General features: G+C 40.6%; 2 protein-coding genes across 4 annotated transcripts; one reads left to right on the top strand and one right to left on the bottom strand.

The window, feature by feature from the left end:
* Positions 1-406: 406 nt before the first annotated feature.
* On the top strand, positions 407-15,864 carry rfx3 (regulatory factor X, 3 (influences HLA class II expression)). 3 transcript variants are annotated; one of them, XM_028417398.1, is made up of 17 exons: positions 407-528; positions 4,671-4,783; positions 4,960-5,048; positions 5,681-5,942; positions 7,423-7,497; positions 7,774-7,955; positions 8,041-8,160; positions 8,248-8,372; positions 8,487-8,602; positions 9,298-9,413; positions 9,503-9,657; positions 9,754-9,851; positions 9,970-10,119; positions 10,207-10,415; positions 10,500-10,653; positions 10,747-10,789; positions 10,988-15,864. In XM_028417398.1, the coding sequence occupies exons 2-17, from the start codon at positions 4,676-4,678 to the stop codon at positions 11,266-11,268; spliced, it is 2,283 nt and encodes a 760-aa protein (XP_028273199.1). In that variant the 5' UTR covers positions 407-528; positions 4,671-4,675; the 3' UTR covers positions 11,269-15,864. The 3 variants fall into 3 exon arrangements, with proteins under 3 accessions (XP_028273199.1, XP_028273200.1, XP_028273201.1); XM_028417399.1 differs by having other exon boundaries at positions 5,684-5,942; XM_028417400.1 differs by lacking the exon at positions 7,423-7,497.
* A 118-nt stretch (positions 15,865-15,982) lies between these two features.
* smad4a (SMAD family member 4a) lies at positions 15,983-21,616 on the bottom strand. Its single transcript, XM_028417402.1, has 11 exons — positions 21,249-21,616; positions 20,320-20,675; positions 20,056-20,230; positions 19,940-19,969; positions 19,655-19,858; positions 19,369-19,476; positions 19,172-19,222; positions 18,910-19,093; positions 18,647-18,815; positions 18,299-18,437; positions 15,983-17,834 (listed from the first exon to the last, which is right to left on the bottom strand). The coding sequence occupies exons 2-11, from the start codon at positions 20,557-20,559 to the stop codon at positions 17,623-17,625; spliced, it is 1,512 nt and encodes a 503-aa protein (XP_028273203.1). The 5' UTR covers positions 20,560-20,675; positions 21,249-21,616; the 3' UTR covers positions 15,983-17,622.
* Between the last annotated feature and the right edge of the window lie 3,266 nt (positions 21,617-24,882).

Here is a 24,882-nt window from a genome sequence, read left to right on the forward strand (position 1 = left end):
TGCCTTTACAGTGTAAGAGTGTTTTAAAATAACATTTTCCTTTCTATTTTCAGGTTAACACACAACTTTCTTCACATTACAAGAACTAATATGCAAAATTATAACCAAGATCATTAGCAAAGAAAAGCAAGATCCCAAGATAGATAGATAGATAGATAGATAGATAGTGTTGATTTAAAAATGCAAATGTGTTATTATTGCAACATTTTAAGCGTATTTAATGGTTTGATGATACGTCAGCTCAGCCTATTATTATGATTTCTGCCGTATTAGCAGTGAAATCAGAATATACTGTATATGTTTCCGTGTGGTTTTATTTCTTTTTGGGTTTTAAGTCTGCTTTAATCTCCTCCCACCTGCCTGGTAAGGTTGCGCGCTGCCTGTGAGTTTTATAGCAACTGTTGCCCAGTGAGGCAGCGCCATAGTCACCGTAGTCCTGGCGACTGTAACCCACCAACAACAACCTCTCGCTCCATCATTACCACCTCCTCCACCATCCTCATCTTCATCAACCAGTCCACAGCTCAGGTTTGATTAAATTATTTACTACTTTTAGCAGATGGTTTCTCGTCTGACGGGGTGATTTTAAAGGAGATATTAATGCGCTGGTTTGTGTTTGGGCTGAATGAAGGCTCGGTGAATAGCTACGGTAGTTTGCTAGCGAGGGTGTTTCTTTGTAACGTGCTAGCCTACTGGCTAACGTTGCCTTCAGATACCCACTGCTGTGAGAGCTCCTGTTCGCGAGCAATAGCTAGCCCTGTCCTGTCACAGTGTGCTTTGAGACTAAAACTAACCCAAACGTGTCCAGTTTGGCAGAAAACGAGTTATATGTTTAACTTGTGTGTTTAAACTCACCATGCTGGGTGGTAGCAGAGGTTAGCCAGTGATGCTAACTGGTCAGCTGGAGCAGGAGCAGGTGTCTGTTGTTGCTAGGTTGCTAACGCCAGCGATGCCTGCTGACAATGCCTGTTGGTATCCCATTTTTTGGGGGGCAATGTTACAGTGATATTGCAAGTTTGTGTTTCGTCCGGTTTAGCTTTTGTTGGTTGTACAGAATCGGCACGCCGATTAGCCAGGGAAAGTGCAGAGAGCTAGCTTTCCACACACAAACTGCTATTGACAATAGCTAAGCCATTACTTTCCCTTTTGTCTTAGGGAGCAAGATAGCTTCGCTAGCTCTCCATCTGCCCCCTTTGTGGCATCAGATGGCTACGATAAGCCATCTGATTAGACAAGGCTAAGTTGTGCAGTGGTCACGTTTGAGGAAAAAACACCATATACTCGATTAACCGTAAATTACCGTAATGTTTTCTTTAATCATATCGTTACTCTGCATGGTGCATTCTGCAAATGATCTAGGGGGGTGCTTAACCCACCTCTTCCGCAATATAGCAGCATTATTGACCAAAAGTTAGTAGCAAAAAAAAATATTTTTAGGTTTTCGTTGTGTGTATTTTTGCAAGAAATGTAGAGGAAGTGCACTGAATTCATCTCGACATTCTACAGAGGGGGGATCTATTACCAGATTTCATTGTATGCTCACTTAAATTGGGCAAAATCATGATCATGTGTCTGAGTCTAATACTGCATGCTGTGCTTTTTTTTTGACAACAGATTAAGAAACCTGCATTTAAGGGTTTCTTTAATCCAGTTGGTGTTCCATATTAAGTAGGTTTCTTAATGTTGCATCACAATTACTCTGGGTTCCACTGGGTTTGCTCCTGTTCTCCTGCAACCTTTGATTCCCTTTAGGGGAGAGAACAGGTGCGAGTGTGTGTGTGTGTGGTGAGGACAGGAGAGGACAGATGCACCCTGGGAGTGTGGGACCCCTGACCATCTAGGCTTATCTATGTCCACAGCAAAGGTTTCCAGCTGTAAATAAAGCACAACTGACCCACACCCACTGTAACATTAAGTTTATCTTTTGTAATTGTAAATCATACATTAGTAACTACACATGTAGATATTCTTTAAGTGAGGAAGAGGCATCAGTTGTATACAGCTGGATCTGGCAGCAGCAGAGCATTCAAACCACTGAGGTCAAAACAGTAAGTGTACATTTACATTAATGTCAACATAAATATATGAGTCTTATGGCACACACAACCCCAAAATAGGTCACCCCCTTCCATCCCACAGACAAAACAGGATGTTGGGAACTGCTAGTTATCAGATCATGTTACCACTTACCTGTAGTCCAGTAGGGCAGAAATAGTACCATGCCACCTGCTGCCTGGATCCTGTTGCATTTCCAATCACTTAAAGAGCGGCTGATTAATTCAATTATTCAGTCAGCCATTTTCATGGCTTAACAGCAGGTTTTGGTTGTTATATTGCATTTGTGGATAAAATAGGAGATCCAAAGATTCTGTTTTTTTTCACATCCCAAGATTACATCTAGCATATAGAGTGAACAGAGTAATCTGTGTTGTAAATGTGATTTTTTTTTTCCATGTTAATGTTTATACTGATTGAACATTTTTTTACCTCAAAATCAGCACTTGCAGACCTAACAGCAGAAGTCATTCCCACCTTTCTTTATAATCCTAAACCCCAGCTCCTAACATAATACTTTACATACACCCACCCCTACACCTCCAGCTCAATTACATCTACCTCCACCTGTTTTCCTGCTCCATCACTACCGGTGGTTCATGATATTAAGTGTGTGAGAGAGATTGATTTTGTGTATGGTGTACTTTTTAATTAGATCCAATTTCTTGGCTCCCAACTTGTCATTCATGATTATTAGAGGTAAACTGTAGGTCTTTCTTTTTCTCTGGTGATGATCATTAACCACCCGTGCCTTTTTTTTTTTTTAAACTGTTTGTTGCTTGTGATGTTAGCAAGAGGAATTGGAGAAAACTCAGAGCAAAATGTTGCACTCCTTGGTGGCTTTTGTTCCTCTGTGTCTTTGTAGGGCTTGCACTTGCTCAGTGGAGCACAGCATTTAAGTGGGCCACAAGGGAGTGCCTGAATGGTGTGGCAGGAGCAGTGTTATTGTGTGTGTGTGTGTGTGTGTGTGTGTGTGTGTGTGTGTGTGTGTGTGTGTGTGTGTGTGTGTGTGTTTCTTTGTAGGAGGGGGTTGAGGTAAGTGTGCTGTGATGCAGGGGCTCCTTTTCTCAATTAGGTGGGCTCAGTTGGGGCCATGTACTTTAGCTTTCAAACTGGACTGTAGAATATAATTCTATATTTTCCTCTCTCTCTTCAGTGTTTCAACCTTTATTTTTAGCATTATGATACAGTAAGCTGAAAGCTGCAGTTTGTCTGAGTGATGGAAGACATTGAAGCTTTAGTAGCCTGTGTTTTGTAGCTTTCAAACTACAAGAAGTTACATTACATGAATCAAATGTGCAATAAGGTATTGTCACAACTTTACAGAATACTTTTTTTAAACGAATAGTTTGGGCAACAGTCTGCTGAGACGGATGACACTATACAGTATAAGGTGTTTAAAACTGCCATGCTGAAAGCAGAAGCCTTTGTGTCTGCATGTCCCTGTGTATTAACATAAACTACCGTCTTCCTATTCTCACTTTCTCAAGGTGCGCGTTAGATTAAGTCCAGCTTGCAGTCACCAACTGAGATTGGTCACCCCAACAAAAATAGTAATAGTTCTTGTCTCAAGAAAAGGGCCTCTGTCATATTGAAGGTAAAGATGAAGGAGCAGACAGTCCCTAGAGAGATTTGAAGGCGTTAGGAGACCTAGCTTAATTAACCAAGAGAGGCTTGTTCATGGAAACTGTGATGGGGAGGAGGCGGCCTTTCCCTGGAAGGAATAGGTGATAGGAGCCATACTATTATAAACTCACAAACACAGGTTCACCCCCAATGTCCACACTGTCTAATCTATTCAGTTAACCGGTTTAGCCTTTCTTAGGTAATAAATATGCATACACGTTGTTATATTTCTGATGCACCATAGAGCTCTTATTGGCAGTACTAAAATAATAATGTTACATTTGTTTTCAAAATCTTTTTTTTATTGATGTTGTAGGACTTTTCATCTCAAGTAACATTAAATCTGTAAGGACAGGGGCAGACGAAGTAATGAGAAGCTGCATCTATTTGGAGGTTGTTAAATATTAACTCGTTTTATGGCTGTGAACATGGAGACAAGACCATGTGTCACTGATGCATGAGCCTGTCAGTACATTGAGTACCACAGGGCAGAAACAGGTGCTATGGCAGGATTGGTCTTGAGCAGCTTTAGAACCACTCAGACACTAAAACAGACAAGGGTCAGTGGTCCTGCTTCCTGTATAATACCTATATTAGACCTATTTTATGACTTAAGCGAATCGTGTGGATAGTTATTGATTCTTTTTATGTAAAAGGGTTTTGTTAACAGATTTTCTATTTATATAATAGAGTTTATACTAGGTTAGATTTAGAATGACATCACTGGTTTTATTATCAGTTGTAAAATGAGTTAGCGTAGCAAAATGATTTACTTATTATAAGTTGGCAGATGAAGAAGATGTAAACAAACAAAAATCAGCACATTTACTTAGCTGTTTATACTTGAGCATTGGCTTGATGCTCCATTGTGTCCTTGTCCTTGTGTCGCCATTATTGAACAACAATGCTGCTTTGCTGAAATTACTGATGGCTGTGATATTTGACATAGTGATTTGTCTTAAGTAATTTTAATATTTTCTCCTATTCAGGCGCCATGCAGACCCCGGAAGCAGGCGCTGACTCCACCTCCACTGTCCCTCTTCAGACCACTGTGCCTGTCCAACCTACTGGCTCCACCCAGCAGGTGCCTGTCCAGCAGCAGGTACACTACAATTCATCTGTTTGTATTTGTCTGATTATTCTTCTACACACACACACACACACACACACACACACACACTGCACCCCCATTCATGCATGCCTGTATTTCTCTGTGCTTTTCGCAAATTAAATAAATTGGATGATTAATTTGCGGTTTTTGCATTTTATTTTTACCAGGCCCAGACTGTTCAACAGGTTCAGCATGTTTACCCAGCCCAGGTGCAGTATGTTGAGGAAAACAGCGGCGTCTACACCAATGGCAACATGTGAGTCCACTCTGCTACTCCACAAATATTAGCACTAGATCTCTGCAGCCTGTTCTGTTCTCCTCTTAAGTCTCTTCACACCATCATTCATGTCACAAGCATATGATGTGGCTGGGAGTGCAATTGTTTTTCAGGTTTGTTTTTTTTTCTGAGGGGTATGTAGTTGTGCTTAGTCACCTGAACATGACCAGAAGTAGGCCTGTTTTTTAAGTGCTGAAGAGTCCCCTGAGTCTGAGGAATGGGCTTATATACACACTTGACTAACAAGCCCAAGCTGTGTTTGTTCTGCTGTGACACAAACACACATCAGTGTATGTGCACAAACACACACACAGTGTGGCGTCTGCTACTGGTGCTACAAAGTCACATGCAAAGCACAGTTTAAAATCTTTTTTAATCCGTTATTTTCATTATAAGTGATTTTGCTGATTAAGTTAAGTCAAACTGTAGGCCTTTTCTAAATAGAAAAAGCTATTTGCACTCCCTTGACTTGGGTGTTTGTCTTCCCCTTATAGCTCGATATAAGATAAATAAACTCGCACAGACAATTCAAAAGTTATTAAGTACTTAATTTTGTAGATTTATGTTCTCATTGGGCACAGTGACTCATTGCTGGCCTCTCTTCCAAACAGAAGAACCTACTCATACTCAGAGCCACAGCTATACAGCCAGAACAGTGGAGGAAGCTACTTTGACACACAAGGCAGCTCATCACAAGTGTCCACTGTGGTCACATCGCACGGCATGACCAACAATGGAGGAGGAGGGAGCACTGGAGGAATGAGCATGGGTCTGGCAGGGGGTCAGGTAATCAGCAGCAGTTCTGGGGCTTACCTCATGGACAACGCTGGACCCCACCCTGCCACCCAGACGGCACGAGCGTCCCCAGCCACTGTAAGTTGCATACCACCCATTAAATAGCTCCCTCACCTACCTCTTTCTTCCTGCCGCTGTATGTTTGTTTGCTGATGAATCATCTAACTAGTGACTTAATTATAACTTCAGTGTCCTCCCTGTTGAGATCCTCACAAATTGGTTTGCCTAGGCTCTCCCTGTTACCATAGATGCTCTGTTTCTGTCATACTTTATTGATCTATGCTCTAGTTTGATCCAGAATGTAGGTCACCAGTCTCTTAAGTAGAGTTCCATATATAAACTTAGTATTTGTGTCATGTTTGCAAAGTTTCAGTGTGTGCATTTCTTCCATGATAGCATGCAGCAGGTTTAATCTCGGCTGGTTATCTTTGGTCTATGTGTTCAGTGTGTAGCACTGGCTGACTTTGAATCTCTGTTGTGATTTTTCTCCTGGGAGCTAGGCTCATTTTAACCTTTAAGATTTTATTGTTCAAGTACTACTGTAGTTTCATTTGTTCCCACTATTGGCAGTAAGGAAAGGAGTGGCATATTCCTAAGAGGTATATTCAGGGAAAGCATTGTACTGGCAGCAGCTTCACACCTTTGCCATGACAAAGATCTAAACACTCCATTAAACATTTCATGCTCCATAATGATGAGGAGTGTAGCAGTGGCGGAGTGACACACTGTGTGGATGTCAGCTCTCGTACAGAGCTTAGCTTTCTATTAATGGCCGTGCAAAAGAAAATGTTCTTTAAATGTAAATAAAAAGAAATGTGTGTGATGGTGTACAATCATTCTCTAAATAATAAATGTCAAGTAGGAGATTTAACTGCAACAATGTTTTTTTAGTGGAGAATGACAATGCTTAATACAAAGACATCATGAGTTCAGCAGGAAGTACATTTTGCTATTAAGTCAGGGAATCATCAATGCAGTCAGCTAGTGGGGATCCTTACAACAATACAGTATGTAACATGTACAATAGAAAAATATGTTTATGAACCTCACTGTACATCACTGTATGTTTTGTGGCAGTTTGTAAAAGATGCCAATAACCTATTAGAAATCTCTATATAAAGTGTGAACCAGCTTTCTGGTGTAAAACTGAAGGTTGGTCTGCAGGTGTTACTAAATCATTCTGGCACACTGCCATAGTCTTTTTGTTTTCATAATGGAGTCTGGCTTTTCCTTTGTTCATGACAGTTGTTATAAGTGGATCTGTGTTGGAGAAATTCTGAAGGGGTGTTTGTCTGCCAGTTATCTGTGATCTGTGATTGATTCTGTTTAGCACAAGTGCCTGTTTCACAGCTAGACAAAGATTTTCCTAAAACTGACAGGTAGTCCTGCTCTGCTTGGGTCAGCGGTGCTTGCTTTTGAGATCTCTTCTAGATTCTCTTTAATTTGTTTTTTTTTTTGCTTGTGGCCAGTACTGTTTACATCAACTCTTTATTTTTCTTGCTTTTGTTTTTATTTCCTCCTCTTACATTTTGTTGTCCTGTGCTTCATGGTTTATCAGATTGAAATGGCGATTGAGACGCTCCAAAAATCTGAGGGTTTATCCAGTCAGAGAAGCTCGCTGCTCAACAGCCATGTAAGTTGCTTTACAAACAAATGCCTGCCCTCGCTTTACCCTCTTGCTGTTCTTCCTTTCTCTTACCTTTGTACAATTGAGTTTGGTGTGGTGCTTGCTCTTTTTGTTGCGGTTTTTAAATTATTATTCATTTAAGTACACCAACTGTAATAAAAGCTTTTGCAGAGCTGGGATGCAGCACAATATAGTTCAATGGCTGTTGAGGTAAATCTTTGCATGGACCACTGTGTGTGTGTGTATGTCCTAACTTCATATCCCTGTGTTCCCTCTATGTAGCTCCAGTGGCTTTTGGACAATTATGAGACAGCAGAGGGAGTAAGTCTACCACGATCCACCCTCTACAATCATTATCTGCGCCACTGCCAGGAGCAGAAACTGGACCCTGTAAATGCAGCTTCTTTTGGCAAACTCATCCGCTCCATCTTCATGGGACTCCGCACAAGGCGCCTTGGGACAAGGTAGATGCTCTTTTGTAGCTTTTCCTGCTTTGCTGATGCACTTTTTTCCCCCTGTTATGTTTAACTTGTTGGTTTGGTTTTGCAGAGGGAACTCCAAATATCATTACTATGGTATACGAGTGAAACCAGATTCCCCGCTCAACAGACTCCAAGAAGACATGCAGTACATGGCCCTCAGACAACAACCTGTTCAGCAGAAACAGAGGTAGACCACCAATTACCAAGCAGGCAATGCATACTATAACACTATTCATAGTTGTCATGGATACTGAGTTGATCCATGTGATTTTAGGTTTAAGCCAGTACAAAAGTTTGATGGTGGCTCTGGGGAGAATTACTCAGGTGGAGGCCAGCACCATCCTGGTGCAGCAGAGCAGACGGTCATTGCACAGAGCCAGCACCACCAGCAGTTTCTAGGTCAGTAGCTTTTTTCTCTTAATCTAAAATAAAGTGATGCTCATGAACATAAACAAAGACTGTATTCTTTAGATTTTTCTATAGTGGTTGAAGTAATTCTCTATTTTTCAACAGATGCATCACGAGCACTCCCTGACTTTGTAGACCTGGACCTTGGACAGAGCAATACAGAGAACATCAGCCCAGAGGATTTGAAAGCTCTCCAGTCCCTTTACAGAGAGCACTGTGAGGTTAGACAAGGCTCATCTTTGTATATTCACTGCAAAGTCACCACAGCATGCTTTGCCACAAGTGTAACAGATCTGTCTTCAATGGTGATAATAATTTAAACATCATCAATAGGACTGTAGGCATTTTTATTGTACATTTTCCTATTGAGCTGCCTGGACCTATGTATGTCACCACTACATTCATGTTTTTTTATTTTCCCCTTGAATCCTGTCCATGTTGTCTGTCATGACACTAATCTAGTATTCGTTTTGTAATTCAGTATTTCCCATCTTCTAAGCTAAGAGAGATAAAATAAGATTGAAGTTTTACTAAGTTAATGCATATGAAGTTTGGCTGGACTGAAAGTGTGGAAACTTTTGGAAAGGTCATGTGTGTTTAGTGTCAGAGATTTGTAAATGCCAGCTACTGACATTTTGAAAAAGAGTTTTCTCACTTCATCATGTGGTTTTTAAACATAACTTCCCAGATGTCTGGGAACCCATGGATCGGGTCATACACAGGTGATGACCAAGGCCTTAATGGTCCCATCACCGCCAGCCATATTTAAAGGCCTGTGGTGTGTAGATATCCAGGGTTTTGGATGTATACTTTTTTATATGATTAATGAAAATGAATTTTGCTGATTGACATCTGTCTACTTTTTCAGTATGATCAGCAAGTCACAGAGTTTTCAAAGGAACTGCTTTTGTTTCAGGCTATCCTGGATGTGGTTGTCAACCTCCAGTTCAGTCTAATTGAGAAGCTGTGGCAGACCTTCTGGCGTTATACTCCCCCTGATACTGTAGAGGGTGCCACTGTAACAGAAAACAGGTGACGTCAAATTAGGCCTTTAGAAGAGTTGTAGGCTCCAATAATAATTCAAAAAGCATTTTTAATTTTGACATTTCCTCATTCTGCAGCAGTATAAGTGAGATTGAAGCACGGCTCCCCCGATCACAGTTGCTGGTGCTGTGCAGAAACGAGGCTGTACTCAAGTGGATGAGCACCTGCGACCATTTAATGTACCAGGCCCTTGTGGAGATCCTCATTCCTGATGTCCTGAGACCTATTCCCAGTGAGCCGCAGTCACAGACAGCTCTCATGTTTTCCTCTTTATTGTGTTTGCACTCATTAACTGACTGGTGCTGGTTTGGTTTTCTTTGTTTTACAGGTGCCTTGACTCAAGCCATTCGCAACTTTGCCAAAAGCCTGGAAGGTTGGCTCAGTAATGCCATGAATGCCATTCCCCAGAGAATGATCCAGACCAAGGTACACTATGGCGTTAATCAAATGTTTATGCACTCATATGCGTGCATGTTGTGAAAAGAACTTTATCGATACTGAAAGACTGTAACACCCAGGGTTCCTGTGTGCTTTCTTTGTACAGATTGCCGCTGTTAGTGCCTTTGCGCAAACATTGCGCAGATATACATCTCTGAACCACCTGGCTCAGGCGGCACGCGCCGTGTTACAGAACACATCACAGATCAACCAGATGCTGAGTGATCTCAATCGTGTTGACTTTGCCAATGTACAGGTCAGAACAGTTTTAGTGTTTGTTTGTTTTTTTTACACAGAGCAAAGAATACATATTTTTAACATTTAGTCTTGCTTCCTATCACAGGAGCAGGCATCATGGGTCTGCCAGTGTGAAGAGGGAGTGGTTCAGCACTTGGAGCAGGACTTCAAGGCCACACTACAGCAGCAAAGCTCTTTGGAGCAATGGGCAGCCTGGCTGGACAACGTGGTCACTCAAGTGCTCAAACCCTATGAGCACAGACCCAGCTTCCCCAGAGCTGCCCGACAGTTCCTGCTGAAGTGGTCCTTCTACAGGTCTGTCTAAAAACGAATCCATGGGAATATGCTGCATTGTTTTTGAGATATAATATGTTTATCATGCTTTCCATGTCTGTGTAGTTCTATGGTCATCAGGGACCTGACCCTGCGCAGTGCTGCCAGCTTTGGCTCCTTCCATTTGATTCGACTGCTGTATGACGAGTACATGTTTTACCTTGTGGAGCATCGTGTGGCTCAAGCTACAGGAGATACACCCATTGGTGTCATGGGCGAGGTACACATGTGGCATCTGGACACAAAACGTTCTTTGCACCAAAATAAGTAAAGTAATGACCCATTTATTTACCAAGTTTTCCTCTCTTTTTAGTTTGACAGCCTCAACACGTTGTCTCTTGCTACCATTGATAAAGGTATGTAGCAAAATCTATTGTACATCCACATCAGAAGACTTTATATTGTTGACTGTATATTGTTTATACATCAATGAGGGACACATACACAATCAGAAAAATACCTGAACATATTTCCAAATAATACCCTCCTGTGGATCTTCCATTGAGTGAGCTGTCCACCAGTCCCTCATGCATGTGCTGCTTTCTCCCGTCTAGATGAAACAAGTGGAATGGACAGTGACTTGGAAGAGGACACGGAGGAATCCGGGGAACCTCTCGCCAAACGGGAGAAGTCGGAGCATGAGGTAATCCAGGTGATCCAGGTTGGGGCACTAGAGGACGGGTCTCACCCAGTGGTGGGTGTCGTCCAGCAAGGTGTACTCCACTCGCTACCCCAGCCCCCGCAGGACCACAGTGAGCACATCCTGACCCCTTCTGCCGGAACTCCTACTATCCGCCACTGCAGCACCACGGGCAACACCTACGCCTCCGTTTGAGGGTCAGAGGGCACCGTCGACTATGCCTGGCCTTGTTTTGCCGTCTCACTCTCCACATATCTTTCTCTTTGTAAGTCTTGATGTTTGTGTCTCTTTCATGCATTGTCTCTGTTTGCACTTGTGTGGACGTGCTTTCCTCTCCCTATCCAGCCTGGTCAGTGGTCAAGTGATAGAATGGTGTTTACTCTGGCCAAGATGATCTGTCCTTGTTTGACTGCTTAGTTTCTGGATGTGTTGTCATCCCATATGTCTGTGCTCTTAACACAATGCGGCAGCTGGTGAAAGGGACCTGGAGGGAAAAGGACTAATTTGACCCATTCAACGTTTCACATTAAGGCCAACTGGGTCTGTCTGTGTACACAGACAGATTTTATCCTGAAGAAAAATTACACTCCTTTAAACTACTGATGTCTCAGAGCTCAAATCCATGTCACTAGTCCCAGTGGAGCAAAGGCAGATTAATTGCCTCAAGACCTCCTCTATTGTACATACTTTTGCTGTACTTGTAATTGGTATTATCCAAAACTCATGGTGCTATCATTGTGTTTTTGTTTTGTTTTTCTCCTAATTTTAGTATGGTTTATGTTAACTTGCATTCCAACTGCTCATACTGTTTTAGTTGAACAAAATGTTTTTGAGTATTGTATGTAGCTAAAAAAACAAAGGGACGACTGTAATTATGTATGATTTAAGGATCATAGGGCAGTTCAGTCTGTTGTTTGAAAATTATTTGGTAGCCAATCACTGACGGCCACTTATTGCTTTTAGCCACTGAAAAAAAATCCCCTGAAGTCTGTGCTGCTGCTCTTGTATATAAACATGAGATTTAAAGAAAAAGGAAAAAAAAAACTCCTCTTCAATGCTAGCTTTTCTATGCACTCTGTGCAAAATGCTTGCCTTTGTTCATTTTAGATGCTCTGTAGGGTGTTTACGTGAAGAGCTGTAATCTTGAAACCAACTTACTGGACACATTTCCTGGTTTTTGCAGTTGCTGTCTTCGTAAAAAAAAAAAATTCTTGAGTTCACAGCGAACCAAAAAAAAAAAAGAAAAATCCAACACAAGGAAGATGAGAGTGAGCCATTTGGGTTACACAAAAAGATGTTTTCCTGTCCCACAGTGCCATGTCACAGAGCAGAAGGAATGTCAGGGATTTAATGTACCTCGGCTTTATCATAGTGCCTTATCCTTAAATGCAGCTGTCCATGTACTCCTGACTGTGTGCTGTAGAGAGCGCAGCCCCTCTGCATTGTCCCAGCCATAAACTTGGCTTTTCTGGTGACTCATGGCTGGATTTGGGCTGGCTCATCAGTGTTGAGACCAAGGGATGCAGGCATGGACACCCCTGTTGTTTTTTTCTCTGGATCAGCTCTATTAAGCTTGTTATCTGAATCACGGTCTTTAGCCTTGTTCCTGCCCTCACTCTGCCCTCTCGAGGCCTATTCTTGCATTAGCCTTTGTTATTGGGTGAAGTGTGTGTTTTTATGTGCGTGTGTGTATATATGCCTGTGTGTTTGTGTGCTTGTATGTGTGTGTGCTTGTGTGTGTGTGTGTTGGAACACATCCATCAGTCACCCTACCTCAAACCAGTGGTGCCAGCCTTTTTGACATGTGCAGCACAGTCACCAAACCTTATTGCACACACACCACTGTACTGCACAAATCTCAACGCGACAGAGAAAATCTGCATTGCTTTTCTCTCACCTCTGATACCTTTTCATTTCAGTTTTTAGCCCATAAAAATGCTTCAACCTTCGTTCTCCATTTAAAATCATCTTTGTACAATGGACCAAAAGTAGATATTTTCTGATATTCAAAGAGATATATAGATATATGCATATATGTATAGTATATATAATGATGACACACTACATATATTTGTTGCTTTTCGTGTGGTTGACCTGATTGTTTATATATGAATGTTTCTTTCGGTAGCTCATCTGTAATTCGCTCATAGACTGTGAAATGGGAAAGGCATGGGGACTAACTTCTGATTCATTAGACTACATCTATACTTGAACTGTTATAGCCTTCTATGTTGTGGAGAACATTGAGATTAATCCTTTTAAATAGGATCACTAAAAGAATTTTGTTCTTTTTTTATGCTTGTTAAAATGGTCTGTATCATTTCCCTGCAGAAATGTTTATTTATTGATATTTATTGTGTTTATTTTGTTTATGTATTATTATGAGTACTAAGGATAAATCACAAAGAGCAGATCTACTGTACAGAAAGGACTGGAGTTGTTTTGTTTTTTCCTTTGTAGGTTAAGGTAAAGAAACGGGTTGACACTGGATTTGCTGTAATCACAGCCTTCAATCACTACTCAAAAAATCCTTTCAATGTCGGCAGTACACATGAACTTTAGCAGTTTTTCTGTTTCATTCTTGGTTGCAAAGAAAGTGAAAACTTGTTTTTATTTGAAGCTTCTGGGCCCATGGCCTCCTGGATTTTTTGCTATTTATATCATATCTAAAAAGTATTAAGGGCAGTTAATAACTTTTTGACCTAAGGTAGAAGGTTTGGGATTAGTTCTTTGTATTAGTTTGCATCTTGGACCTTTAGAAATGTGTCCAAAATGGTAAACACTCCACTACTTCATGTAATGTCATTCTCTCCATCAGGTTAAATCCAAGCTGAAATGGTTTAGAGTCAAAATTGGCAGTCAATACTCAAAGAGGTTCAGCACTGAGCACACTTACACTTCGGTTGTTCGGAGGTTGCTGTGGACAGCTGTAAAGCTCCTGAAACACGCAGCTCTGTGGGAGTGTACCATTGTGTTATTCATTGATCTGCTCTGAATAACTCTTATCTACCTTAGGTCACAACGGTTTCGAGTCACCCTTCCTCAGTTTCTGAATTTGTTAAACGTCAGATGTCATGCTGTAACCTTACCCTGATCCTGCAGGCTGAAAATGTCTCGCTGACACAACACAAAAATTCTAATGTCCGTATTGATTTAAGACAGTTTGAAAACTTTGAGAAAAGGCCAATGATGCACTGTAGGCAGCTGCATGAGAGAATTCTGGACTCTTGGTATTAAACATTTAAATTCAAGTTAAAAAAAAACACACAAACTAATAAAATAACCAATATAAATGGAAACAATGATCCAATGAATGGATCAGTGGTGTCCTGAAACGCCCAATCACAAGTTGTATTTGTAGTAAATCTCTGCACTGTTGGGAATGAAGGTACAACTTGAGTTGAATTATTTTATTTATCAATCTCAGCTTCCTTATGAGACATATTAATTCCAGAGTAGTAGCTGATAACTTATTTTGTGCCTGAAGTGAAAATGACTTAAAGGATTTTCAGTTTGTTATCTGAATTGTGTGCTTTCGGATCATAAGTGCTTTCTGGTTTTGCACCCCTGTTATGTGCTGCTAGAAACTTTTTTTTGTCAATCTAATTATTTCCCCAACTTTTGTTTCTGATCAGTGATCTATCTTTCTGCATCTCCAAGCCTGCATGGTTATAACACTGGACTGATGTTAATGCTGCCAACACAATTGTACTTTATTTCTCTGTGTCTTTGAAAATGAGGAGATTGCTTTTGTAATAGCTGTTTGCAAGTGAGCCCATTTCCAACTATTTAAAAAAAAAAAGACATAAGCTATTCCTTAACTTATAATAGGAGTGAAAACTGACAAATGCCTCTTCACCTGGACAACATGGCAGCTTCACTGACCCATAGCAGACTCCAGTGCCTTTTAAGTTCGCCCTGGCCAGAGCAGATGGCCTGGGTGACTGTTGGGTCTCTGGTGGGCTACAGATAGAGGCTACACAGGTGCTGCCACTAAAAAAAAAGGATAAAGACCTGTCCTCACACTGGACTATTATCTATGTACTGGATGTGACGCCACACACACACACACACACTTAGTAAATCACACAGTAGATCCTGCAAACTTTTTATTGTATAGAACTGAACAAGGTGAGTTACTGTAAGTAAACTGCTCACTTTTGCATTCTCATGAACGTGATTTCTTTTGTCAAAATGATATTTTCTGAATGCTGTGACCTGTTTGAGATTTGTATTTTGATTTGTGATTTTTTTTTTTCCAAGTGCCATTTGACAGTCTAAGTGAGTCGTGGCCATCTGTAGCACGCTCTGATGCAAGCACAAGCATTTGGCAATGGCATTTGGGGAAAGTTTTTATTTTCGATTCACCCTAGACAAAAAAAAAATGTGTATATATCAAAAACTGAAGAAGGTATATTTATTTGTGTCTTTATGATTTGATTTGTTCTCTTGGTGAACATTTTATCTGATATGTTGGCTACAGTGCTTTTGTGATTTTCCCTTTTTCTTCTTTTTTTGAACAATGTATAGTATCTGATATAATATATACACACAAATTTCATGTGACCTTTCTTTCGTGTGCCGTTAAGTTTTCTTATAATGTATATTCTCAAAATTGGCAAGCAAACCGATGTGTGTAGGGTGATTTGTATTGTGTATTTTACATCAAAAAATGAGGACATTTGGGGGTCTTTTATATTTACAAAGACATTTATCATTTAGTGTGTCGTATTGATGACTATAGAAACTATTAAGGACACATGTAGTTTCGTTTTCTGAATATTTCAGATCTCAGCTCAGGCTAGCTTCTTAGTGTCGTTTTCTTAAAATTTGTGACTTGTCTTTGCAGTAATAAACGTTTTCTTGTTCAAAACCAGCGTCCTTTCTCACGCACTAAACAACCCACTTATTATTGTTAGCCCATTAAATTTTATTTAACCATATTCATACATATGAACACCAATATCATTCAAACTCCATATGTATTCAGATTGTATGACATAATCGGTAAGATTAAGATGAGCAACTTGCATTTCCTGAACATTTTACAGCATCGTTTTTTTTTTAACTTTTGATTATGACTACAATGGTTCATCACTGTAAAGGTAGCAAATTGTATAAAATACAGCTGTAGGTAAACAAAGCTCCAAAATACCAAAACTGAATTGAGGAAAAAACTCAAAATCAGAGATTTAAAACTGAGCTTTAACAAGCAACACAATACTGAAGTGACTGCAGTCTGATAACCTTTCCACTTTTGATATATTTGGCATCATTATGGCTTACACTTCCTCTCACAGTTCATTCCTTACAGCTGTTGTTGTAGAATAAAGTTATCCAAGTTATCGACAAATTACAATGGGGGAGGTGGTGGCGAGCCATCTGAGAGTCTCCAGAGTATCAAAGATTCGGCTGAGTACAACCTGTTCCATACCAAAGACAGAACTGGAGCAGACGGCACACTGAACCACGTTTTTCTGATCGCAACAAGGTCATTAGCAAAAAAAAACACCTTTCAGCTATGCAAAGAGATTACATAGATACAAGTAACCACAAATGAGACTATGAAATAAAAGAAAATACAAATTATTCAAGTGCTAATGGACATGGACTCTATATGGGCATCTAATTTAAAATAGGTCATATTAATGCAGGTGTGTTAAACTTATTTTTTGGGGAGGGAATATTTTTTAATGAAATTTAAGACTTGAAAAATTTCAATACAAAACACCACTTCTCAATGTCTTAACCGCCTGGACTGGCAGTAGATCAGTTTTCAGAGTTCAGCTAAAATGGGCTTTTCCAATGTTCTTTGTCTCATTAAAAACAATACAAATCAAAAAACAAACAAGTACTGTCAGCATTGAAAAAAAATAAGATTACATTTTACAAGAACATGAGAAATGCATAACATGATTTTTACATAAATGTCCTGATCTGTGAGGGGGGAAATAACTTCACTTACATGAAGCTGCATCAGCCAAGGAGAAGCCAAGAAGGGAGGACTGGAGTGGAGTGGCAGTATACTCTGAAATCACATTTAGGTAAATACAACTGTTAAGACATCAAGGTGCCAAATTGTTTACCTGTTAAGATTGCATTTAGAAGAGCAATTTTGTCACCAGGAACCATAGCAGTGTACTATTTAGGTCAGGATTGAGGTTTTGAGAAGCACAGCAGCCTGTTCATGTTTTCAATGTCAGGCTTCCTTTGTCATGTGCATTATCTTGGCTGCATGTTTCCAGGGTACGCCTCATCTCAGTGACTCACATGTTCCTCTAGCTGTTTTGAAGTCACAGAATCTACAGGCCTGATGTCTTGTTCAGTATACTGGCCACTGCCTGCAGCTCTGGATCTAAAGGGACTGTATGTGGAGTATACCGTCAGCTTTTCTGTCCTTGTTCCTACTCCTACAACCTACTCAGTGTCCCTGTGGTTGCAGTCCTCCTCTGGCAATCCAGGCATACATGTGGAGTGGTCTGTTAAAAGTAGAGTCTGTTGGGTTTTTTTGTTTTATTTTGTTTTTATGTACAGTTTATGTCCTTTAACTCAGTCAAGAGGTTGCGGGTCAGCTATGGGCATGGTGTGCAGAACTTCATCCAGGAGTTGTAGAGCTCTGTGTAAATGGATCTCGATCCAGCAGGGCGTTTCCTTGATGCTCTGCCGTGGGTAGTCCGGCCCCCAGCCCTTCACGAAGCTCATTCGCAGGATGCACAGCCTTCGCAGGTCGTCGACCCCAATGCCTGCAGCAGCAGACAAACCTGCAGGGGAACAAGTAGCAACTTTTAGATCGATGTGGCGCAACAGGCCAGACCAAAGCACAGGCATCTCAGCTAAGTTTCTCTTGCTGTAAAACTATGCCTATACCAAGTAGACACAAAGTCCCACTCAACCACACCCTTTACTGTATTTTTAACTATGTTGCAGAGAATAGACTCACCATAACTTTCAAAACTTTCTGTCTCTAATATCATATATATCTAACATCTCCTGTTTACAAATTCTACCAGATTGTTTGTAAAAATAACTATTTTTAAAGGGGTATGAGCCCGGACACTGCTTGCTTCATGTTCATGCTGTTTCATAATATTTTTGGTCACAGTGCTGTGAAACCCAGTGCCATAAGAAACATTAGTCTGGGCTCAAACCCCCCCACAGAGGGTGATGAGAAGCAATCATAATAATACACTTGTTGGAGGCTAAGTGCAGCAGTAAGAGCACTTACTGATGGCAGGAGCGATGCCTCCCACAGAGCCAGGCCCCGGAATGTTCCCAGCCACCGCTGCTGCTTGCGCTGCAGCTGCTGCCTGAGCTGTCGCCGCCTGCTGCTGCATCTGTCTGTGGCACTGGCGCAAGTCAAACACCTGGCGGGGACAAGACAAATCTTCAAAAGGTTCATCACAAGCTCAGAGTTGAAACATGTACATATAGTCAACCCTCTTAAATAAAAAGGGGGAAGTCAAACTCTCACTCTACTCTAGGCAAACCTTTTTTACCCATATATAGACAAAAATGTAAAAGCATCTGATAATGTCTCCACACAATGTTTCTGGTTTTGGTGCTGCAACCTCACCTTGATGTAAGCACTGGGATAGATCTTGTGAACTGCATCACCGGGGGCCCGTCCTGCCTCTCTGTCCAGATAATAGCTCTGTACAAAGACTGCATGATCACTCAAACAGCGCACCCAGACATCACCTTCACCTTTACACTCCAGCTGCACACCTTTGCCAATGTGGAGCCTGAGGGTACAATAGGACAAAAAAGAATGAGTAAAGACACCCAGAACTGTGAGAGTTAATGTAAGTTTGTAAGTAAATCTACATCTCAAAGCACCTTGCTCTCTCTATGTTTTCTGTCCTGTGAACGTTGCTCAGTTGTCCCAAGCAAAAACGATCCCCTCCTGATGGATCCACATAGCCATCCACGGTGACGATCGGACAGGTTGATGGTACCTTAAATGTCTCTCCAACCTGGACGTCCATCTCAAAGTACGCAATGGAGCACCAGTATTCTGGAGCTGGAACAACGAACAAGCCACCAGAGGTCAAATGAGTAGTATTCTAAAGGTAAATATGTGGACTGGCTTCATACTCACCAGGGTGATTGGATATGGGTGGCTGGAATGCAATTTCATTAGTAACCGGCCCTGTAAAAAAAAGTCATATTAATTCAGATCTATTAAAGAATAGAATAGAATAGAATAGAATAGAATAGAATAGAATAGAATAGACTTTATTCATCCCATTGTGGCCATAACCATAAAAAAAAAATCAGGCCTGGTTTTGTACTCACAATAATGCCCTGTATGAGGCATGGGTGGATGATGCTGTAGATGCCCATTCTGGTGTTGTGGCACCGCAGGGGTGAAGCTGCTGTTTCTGCTCCAGTTTGGGGTAGGATCTGTAAATATAAGACACCATAGTTAAAAAACCCTTTAATGCATTAATTGTAACCTCACCTAAATAGGTGACCCTTTGTTAAAATAGTTATCCTAAATAACCAAAAGCGACTTGTACACAGTCTCTTTTAGTAACTGACTAGTTTATTTTCAAGGTGCTGACAGTGTAAATCTGCTCACTTGAGGGTCCAGCACTGATGGTAGAGAAAGCAGAAGTGGAAGCTGAACTGCTGCCTTCTGATGGGGGGAGTAAAGCAGGGCTGCTGAATGTCTCCGGTGGACCCGGCCTTGAAGGTGGATGTTGTATGGTTTGCAGGTGGCTCTCTGAGCTGGAGTGGGATTGCTGGTTATCATATTCAAACTCGTCCTTTACCAACAGTGGAGCTAGAAGAAAATTACATTGGTGGTTAAGAGCGAGAAACAACCAGAAAATGTTCAATGAGCAAAGAGGAGATTTTAACTTACCTGAACTTGAAAGGGTCAGTCCTGATAGGTCTGCAAACACAATCGTGAGAAGAGATGTCAATTTTTTTTTAAACATGTATGATAATGTGAAAAATTAATTTATTCATTTTATTTACCAATTCCTGGAGAGACGACCCTCTCGTAATGGTATGGGTTGACACAAACACTGTCACATTTCAGGTCAAAGGCATACTGGCAATATTTGACATGTTTTAACTCATTCTTGTGTAGATCCGGCCATCGCCACAGTCTAGCATACACAACATGGGGAAAGCCTTTACGCCCCGCAACCTAAAGCGCAGACATAAGAATGCAATGAGATTACAATTACTGGGAGCAACTGCTTAAACCATCTTGGTGCTGTGGGTCTGCATGTATACCTGCAGGCGTCCATCCAAAGTTCTCTGGATGGTTACACACTTGCTAGGATGAGCTCCATTTGTAGTGATGGCTGTGATAAGGGAATCCAGCTCATCTTTCTTCTCCTTCAGCTTCTTGACAAGACTCTCAATGGCTCGCTTAGCAAAGCTTTCACTCTCTCCTCCCTGTCGGTGGCACATGAGGCTATGCACGATGCTCAGGCAGGCATCATTGCTTGTGGGAGTGTTCGTGATTGACATCTTGCTCCTTAGGTTTCAACCTTGGGTGGGCTTTCTGTTTGTATTCTCTATTGCTTTGCCAATAGAATTGACAAGATGAAATTACTGTGGATCCAGTGCAGACCACGTTTAGCGACCTAAAACAGGAGAAGTAAAAAATGTCAATGAAAAATGTACAGTCAACACACAATCTGTGTAATTCAATAAAATACTGTTTGGGCTTTTGTATTGAATTTATTGCACACTTAAAATTGACAGCCAATGCATCAAAACTCATATCATGCATGCAGCAAAACTGGTTAAAATGCACCAATATTATTTTATTATATTTATATACAATTGTATAATCTGCAGAAGGAAGATTTAGACTGAGATTAAGATCAAATGAATAACATTTTTATTGCTAACGTTAGCCCAGGCAGGAGATGTGCCACAGCTACTGAGCTATGCCTTTGTACTTTGCAACCCAATCTGACTTTATCTAGTCTACTGCTATTACTTATAACTAAACAATTCTGACATTTGTTTGGCAGAGGCAAAACTGTACAGCGCCTACGGGTAGCGAGCACTGACCAGATAATTCTGCCTCTGTTCGTGCTAACCATCAGAGTTTACCGTAAATTACATTAGCAGCAGTTAGCATTGGCTAGCATGGAAAGCGTTCGCCAATCTTTCATCTCGATCAAACACAGATTGAATTGTGTACTTACAGTGGTTTCTCTGCGCAGTAGCGATAGTCCCAGCAGAAGAATGAAATTTGTGAGTGGCTTTAATTCACCAAATGCCGATACGCTGTCTGCCGTTACCTAGCTTGTATTAATGTTATTTAGCTAGCTTGCCTGCACGCTAAACAGGCATTCATCAACTTCAAGCTAGCTCACTAGCTAACCTTGCTTTACAATATACCCGAAACACCCGATATTTTATAGTTAAATGTTGCTGCAGTCGCTCTTGTCTGTCTGTTCGATTTGTTGCACTTTTTTTAAAAGAAATAATAATAACGTAGGCTAACTACAAACGCATTAATGGACTAGCTGGCCACAAAAATAAACAAAAAATCCTTCTCCACCCACCACGTTCCAACTGCGCATGCACACGTAAAATGTGACAGGCGTGGCGCTGCGGTGCTGTTTGCTGATTTAAAAGAGAAGCAAAACACACAGCATGCCTATGTAACACCGTTTTGGAGCATCTTACAGTGAATAACAACTAAATTTCTTTTTTTAGTGTTAGTCTTACGGTGCATTCTGGGATATGTGTGCCAGATAGAATGTGTTCTGCAGCATCAGTGCTGAAAATGAATGGCCAGTTTCTTCCATTTCAATAATTAAAATGGTCCGTGACAAACAATCAAGGGTTTTTACTGTAAAACTGATTTGGTGATCAGAATGTTTTTATTCATTATGTTCATTTCAGTGCACACATCAACGTCAGATTTAAATGCTTTCAAACATAGCAGGTCCCTTTATTTACCAGTGTTTGTTGCTGAATATCTTCATATTCATCAAATAATATTCAGACTGACCACCAGAACACTGATCAGAAAAACAATAATATACTAAATAATATGTAGTAAATGCAGTGGTGGAGGAAGTACTGAAGCTTGGTACTTAAGTAAAAGTACAAATACCCAGCAAAATATAGCCTATAAGTAAAAGTAGAAGTGCTACATCCACAATCCTACTTAAGTAAAAGTCTTAAGTACTTACTTTTAAATGTACTTAAAGTATTAAAAGTAAAAGTACTCACACACTGAATATATATTATTGATTTCCATTGCAAAGAATATCTGAACAGGTTAAAATAATCAAAGAAATCATCTTAAAATTAAAATTGACAGTGTGTAGTTAATTTACATTTTCAGTACAGAAGCAGCTATGGACAGGTCTGTGTGTCATGAGGCAGGCTACAGAGGCTAATAAAAAAACAGGCAGTCACCATTTTTACTGTGTATTCCTTTATGTTATGATTAATGTTAATGTTAATCAGACATTAATGGATGGATTTGTGTTAGCAGACAGCAGCTAACTAGTTAGCTAACTGAGCCAGAGCACCGGCATCATGATTGAGGTTCATTATAGAAACACAGCTGGCAGCGTGACACCAGCTCCATGCAGAGTCTGACCTCACATCAGTCCAGCACTGTGTTCACAACATGTAACAAGTAACTACAAACACTGTAGAAATGTAGTGGAGTAGAAAGTACAGATAATAGCTGCAAAATGTAATGGAGTAAAAGTATAAAGTATGCACTATTATTTTAGTACAGTAACGATACTTAGTTACTTTCCACCACTAAGTAAATGACACCATAATGGCCGCTGGGAGCAGCATTTTTGAACAGAGGTCAGTTACTGCCAGGCTTATTAGGCGAACAACAGAACTGCACTTCCGCATTGGCCTCAATCTTAGCCCTCTGTGATTGTTGCTTGGTTCCATGATGGGTAATCAGTTTGCTTAATACCTGTGGATATCTCTGCCGTGCACACTTGACATGGCCTGTGTAAATCTGTCCGCTGAGTAGGATCTATTAAGTTAGAAAGTTCCACGGTGGTATTCCATTATTGTTATCTACTTCCGACTGTTAACAGCAGAAGCTAGGTGATGATGTGACATGTTTTTTTTCCATTTGTACCGTTGCCGTGCACTCGATAAGGACGTAAGCAAGCTGGTGTCAAAAAAAAGGGAAGTGGGAGAGTTCGGAGGCCGCCGAGCAACCTGATGGCAGGACTGTCAATAGAACATGTTGGCGCTGGAGAGCAAGAATCTGACACCACCTTTACACAACTGCTGCCACTTGGAGTGGCGTCTCATCCTGAGTGATGGACTACAAGACTCCAGGCTCTGACACCTCTTTATCACCGTGGCATGGGAGCAGGCAGAGAGAGGCCCGCCAGGCATGTGACGCCAGAGGGATGGGGTTAGGGTCGTTAGATGGGGAGAGCTGTGACTACTTTACAATGAAAACAAGGGGTTAAACAGATTCTACATTTGTTTTTATATATTTTATTTTTACACCATATTAACATTCACGTTGCTGTGGGACTCAAAAAAGCGGAATATGAACGGCTCGTAATAAAGATTTCACAGCAGTTGACAGCAATGTTAGTTCACATAAGAAGCCCTGAAGAGCTCCAAGAGACCGTGAAAATCCCCTCCTGCTCAAAAGCCATTGAAAAATACATTTTCTGCACGTTTGCCAAGCAAATGGAGGAAAAAAAAATGTCACAGTCTTTAAATCACGTCCATGGCTCCAAGGTGCCACAGGGTTACAGAGACAAATGATAGCATTTACACATTCGCAGCATGTAGACCCTTATTCAGTAAGCAATAAGGTGCATGTCCTATAATATGGCTATAATAAAATCCAGGCTTTTTTTTAAGTGGGGTTAAGTTACAAACCTCAGACCTTTGATTCTGCACATCAGAACTGTTACTCATGTCACATCCTTTGTGGGCTACTTACACTACTGTTTTAAAGTTTGGGGTAACCACCAGGCCAGTTCAATAGCTTCTTTGATCAGCATAACAGTTCAGCTGTGCTAACACCATTTCTAATCATCAATTAGCCTTTTTAACACGATTAGCTAACACAGTGTTCCATTAGAACACAGGAGTGATAGTTGCTGAAAAGGGCCTCTGTATACCTTTTTATATATTCCATTTAAAATCAGCCTTTTCTAACTAGAATAGTCATTTACCACATTAACAATGTCTAGACTGTATGTCTGATTATTTTAACATTATCTTCATTGAAAAAAAACTTTCCAAGTGACCCTAAACTTTTGAACGGTAGTGTATATATCACAATACAGGCCTACAGATTGTCATATCAAAATTGTGATACGAAATATATTGATATCATGTTTAAATAATAACTTGCAACCAAACAAATTAATTTTCTTCATGCTCGATCTGCTGATGTGGCAGTTTTTAATGCTTCTTTAGAGAATTGACTCCATAGAAAATACCTATCAGCAGTTGGCTACCTGCAAAAGGCAACAATGCCACCAACTGTTCACCAACACCATTTCCCTGCAGACTTCACCACAGCTCAGTAAGTTACAGTACATCTGCTGTCCCTTGAATGTGAAATGTTGTATCAGGATATTATATAATATTGCTATTAGTCACAATAGTTAGAGCCCCGTTAAAGATCTCACACACCTATTTCCAAATAACGCAACGGGTTAATATTAAAGCAGATATTTGCAATCAGACCTTTTTTTCCATTACTGTGCTAAATGAATGCTACTTCTATTTATGAATATACAAAAGGGGCTAAAATCTTGCAAGCGTTGCTTTTAAAGGTGCAAATTTAACATTCATATATTAATCACTGCC

The sequence above is a fragment of the Parambassis ranga genome, chromosome 12 (genome assembly GCF_900634625.1).
Source record: "Parambassis ranga chromosome 12, fParRan2.1, whole genome shotgun sequence".
NCBI lineage: Eukaryota > Metazoa > Chordata > Actinopteri > Ambassidae > Parambassis > Parambassis ranga.

Bases quoted from the DNA above. Each gene is read 5' to 3' on its own strand.
- rfx3 (XM_028417398.1), top strand. From the start codon at position 4,676: ATGCAGACCCCGGAAGCAGGCGCTGACTCCACCTCCACTGTCCCTCTT. The intron at 5,943-7,422 runs GTAAGTTGCATA...ATGGTTTATCAG, and splicing joins CACGAGCGTCCCCAGCCACT to ATTGAAATGGCGATTGAGAC. The intron at 8,373-8,486 runs GTCAGTAGCTTT...ATTTTTCAACAG, and splicing joins GCACCACCAGCAGTTTCTAG to ATGCATCACGAGCACTCCCT.
- smad4a (XM_028417402.1), bottom strand. From the start codon at position 20,559: ATGTCAATCACGAACACTCCCACAAGCAATGATGCCTGCCTGAGCATC. The intron at 19,859-19,939 runs GTAAGTTAAAAT...ATTTTCTTCTAG, and splicing joins ACTGACCCTTTCAAGTTCAG to CTCCACTGTTGGTAAAGGAC. The intron at 19,477-19,654 runs GTGAGCAGATTT...TTATATTTACAG, and splicing joins CATCAGTGCTGGACCCTCAA to ATCCTACCCCAAACTGGAGC.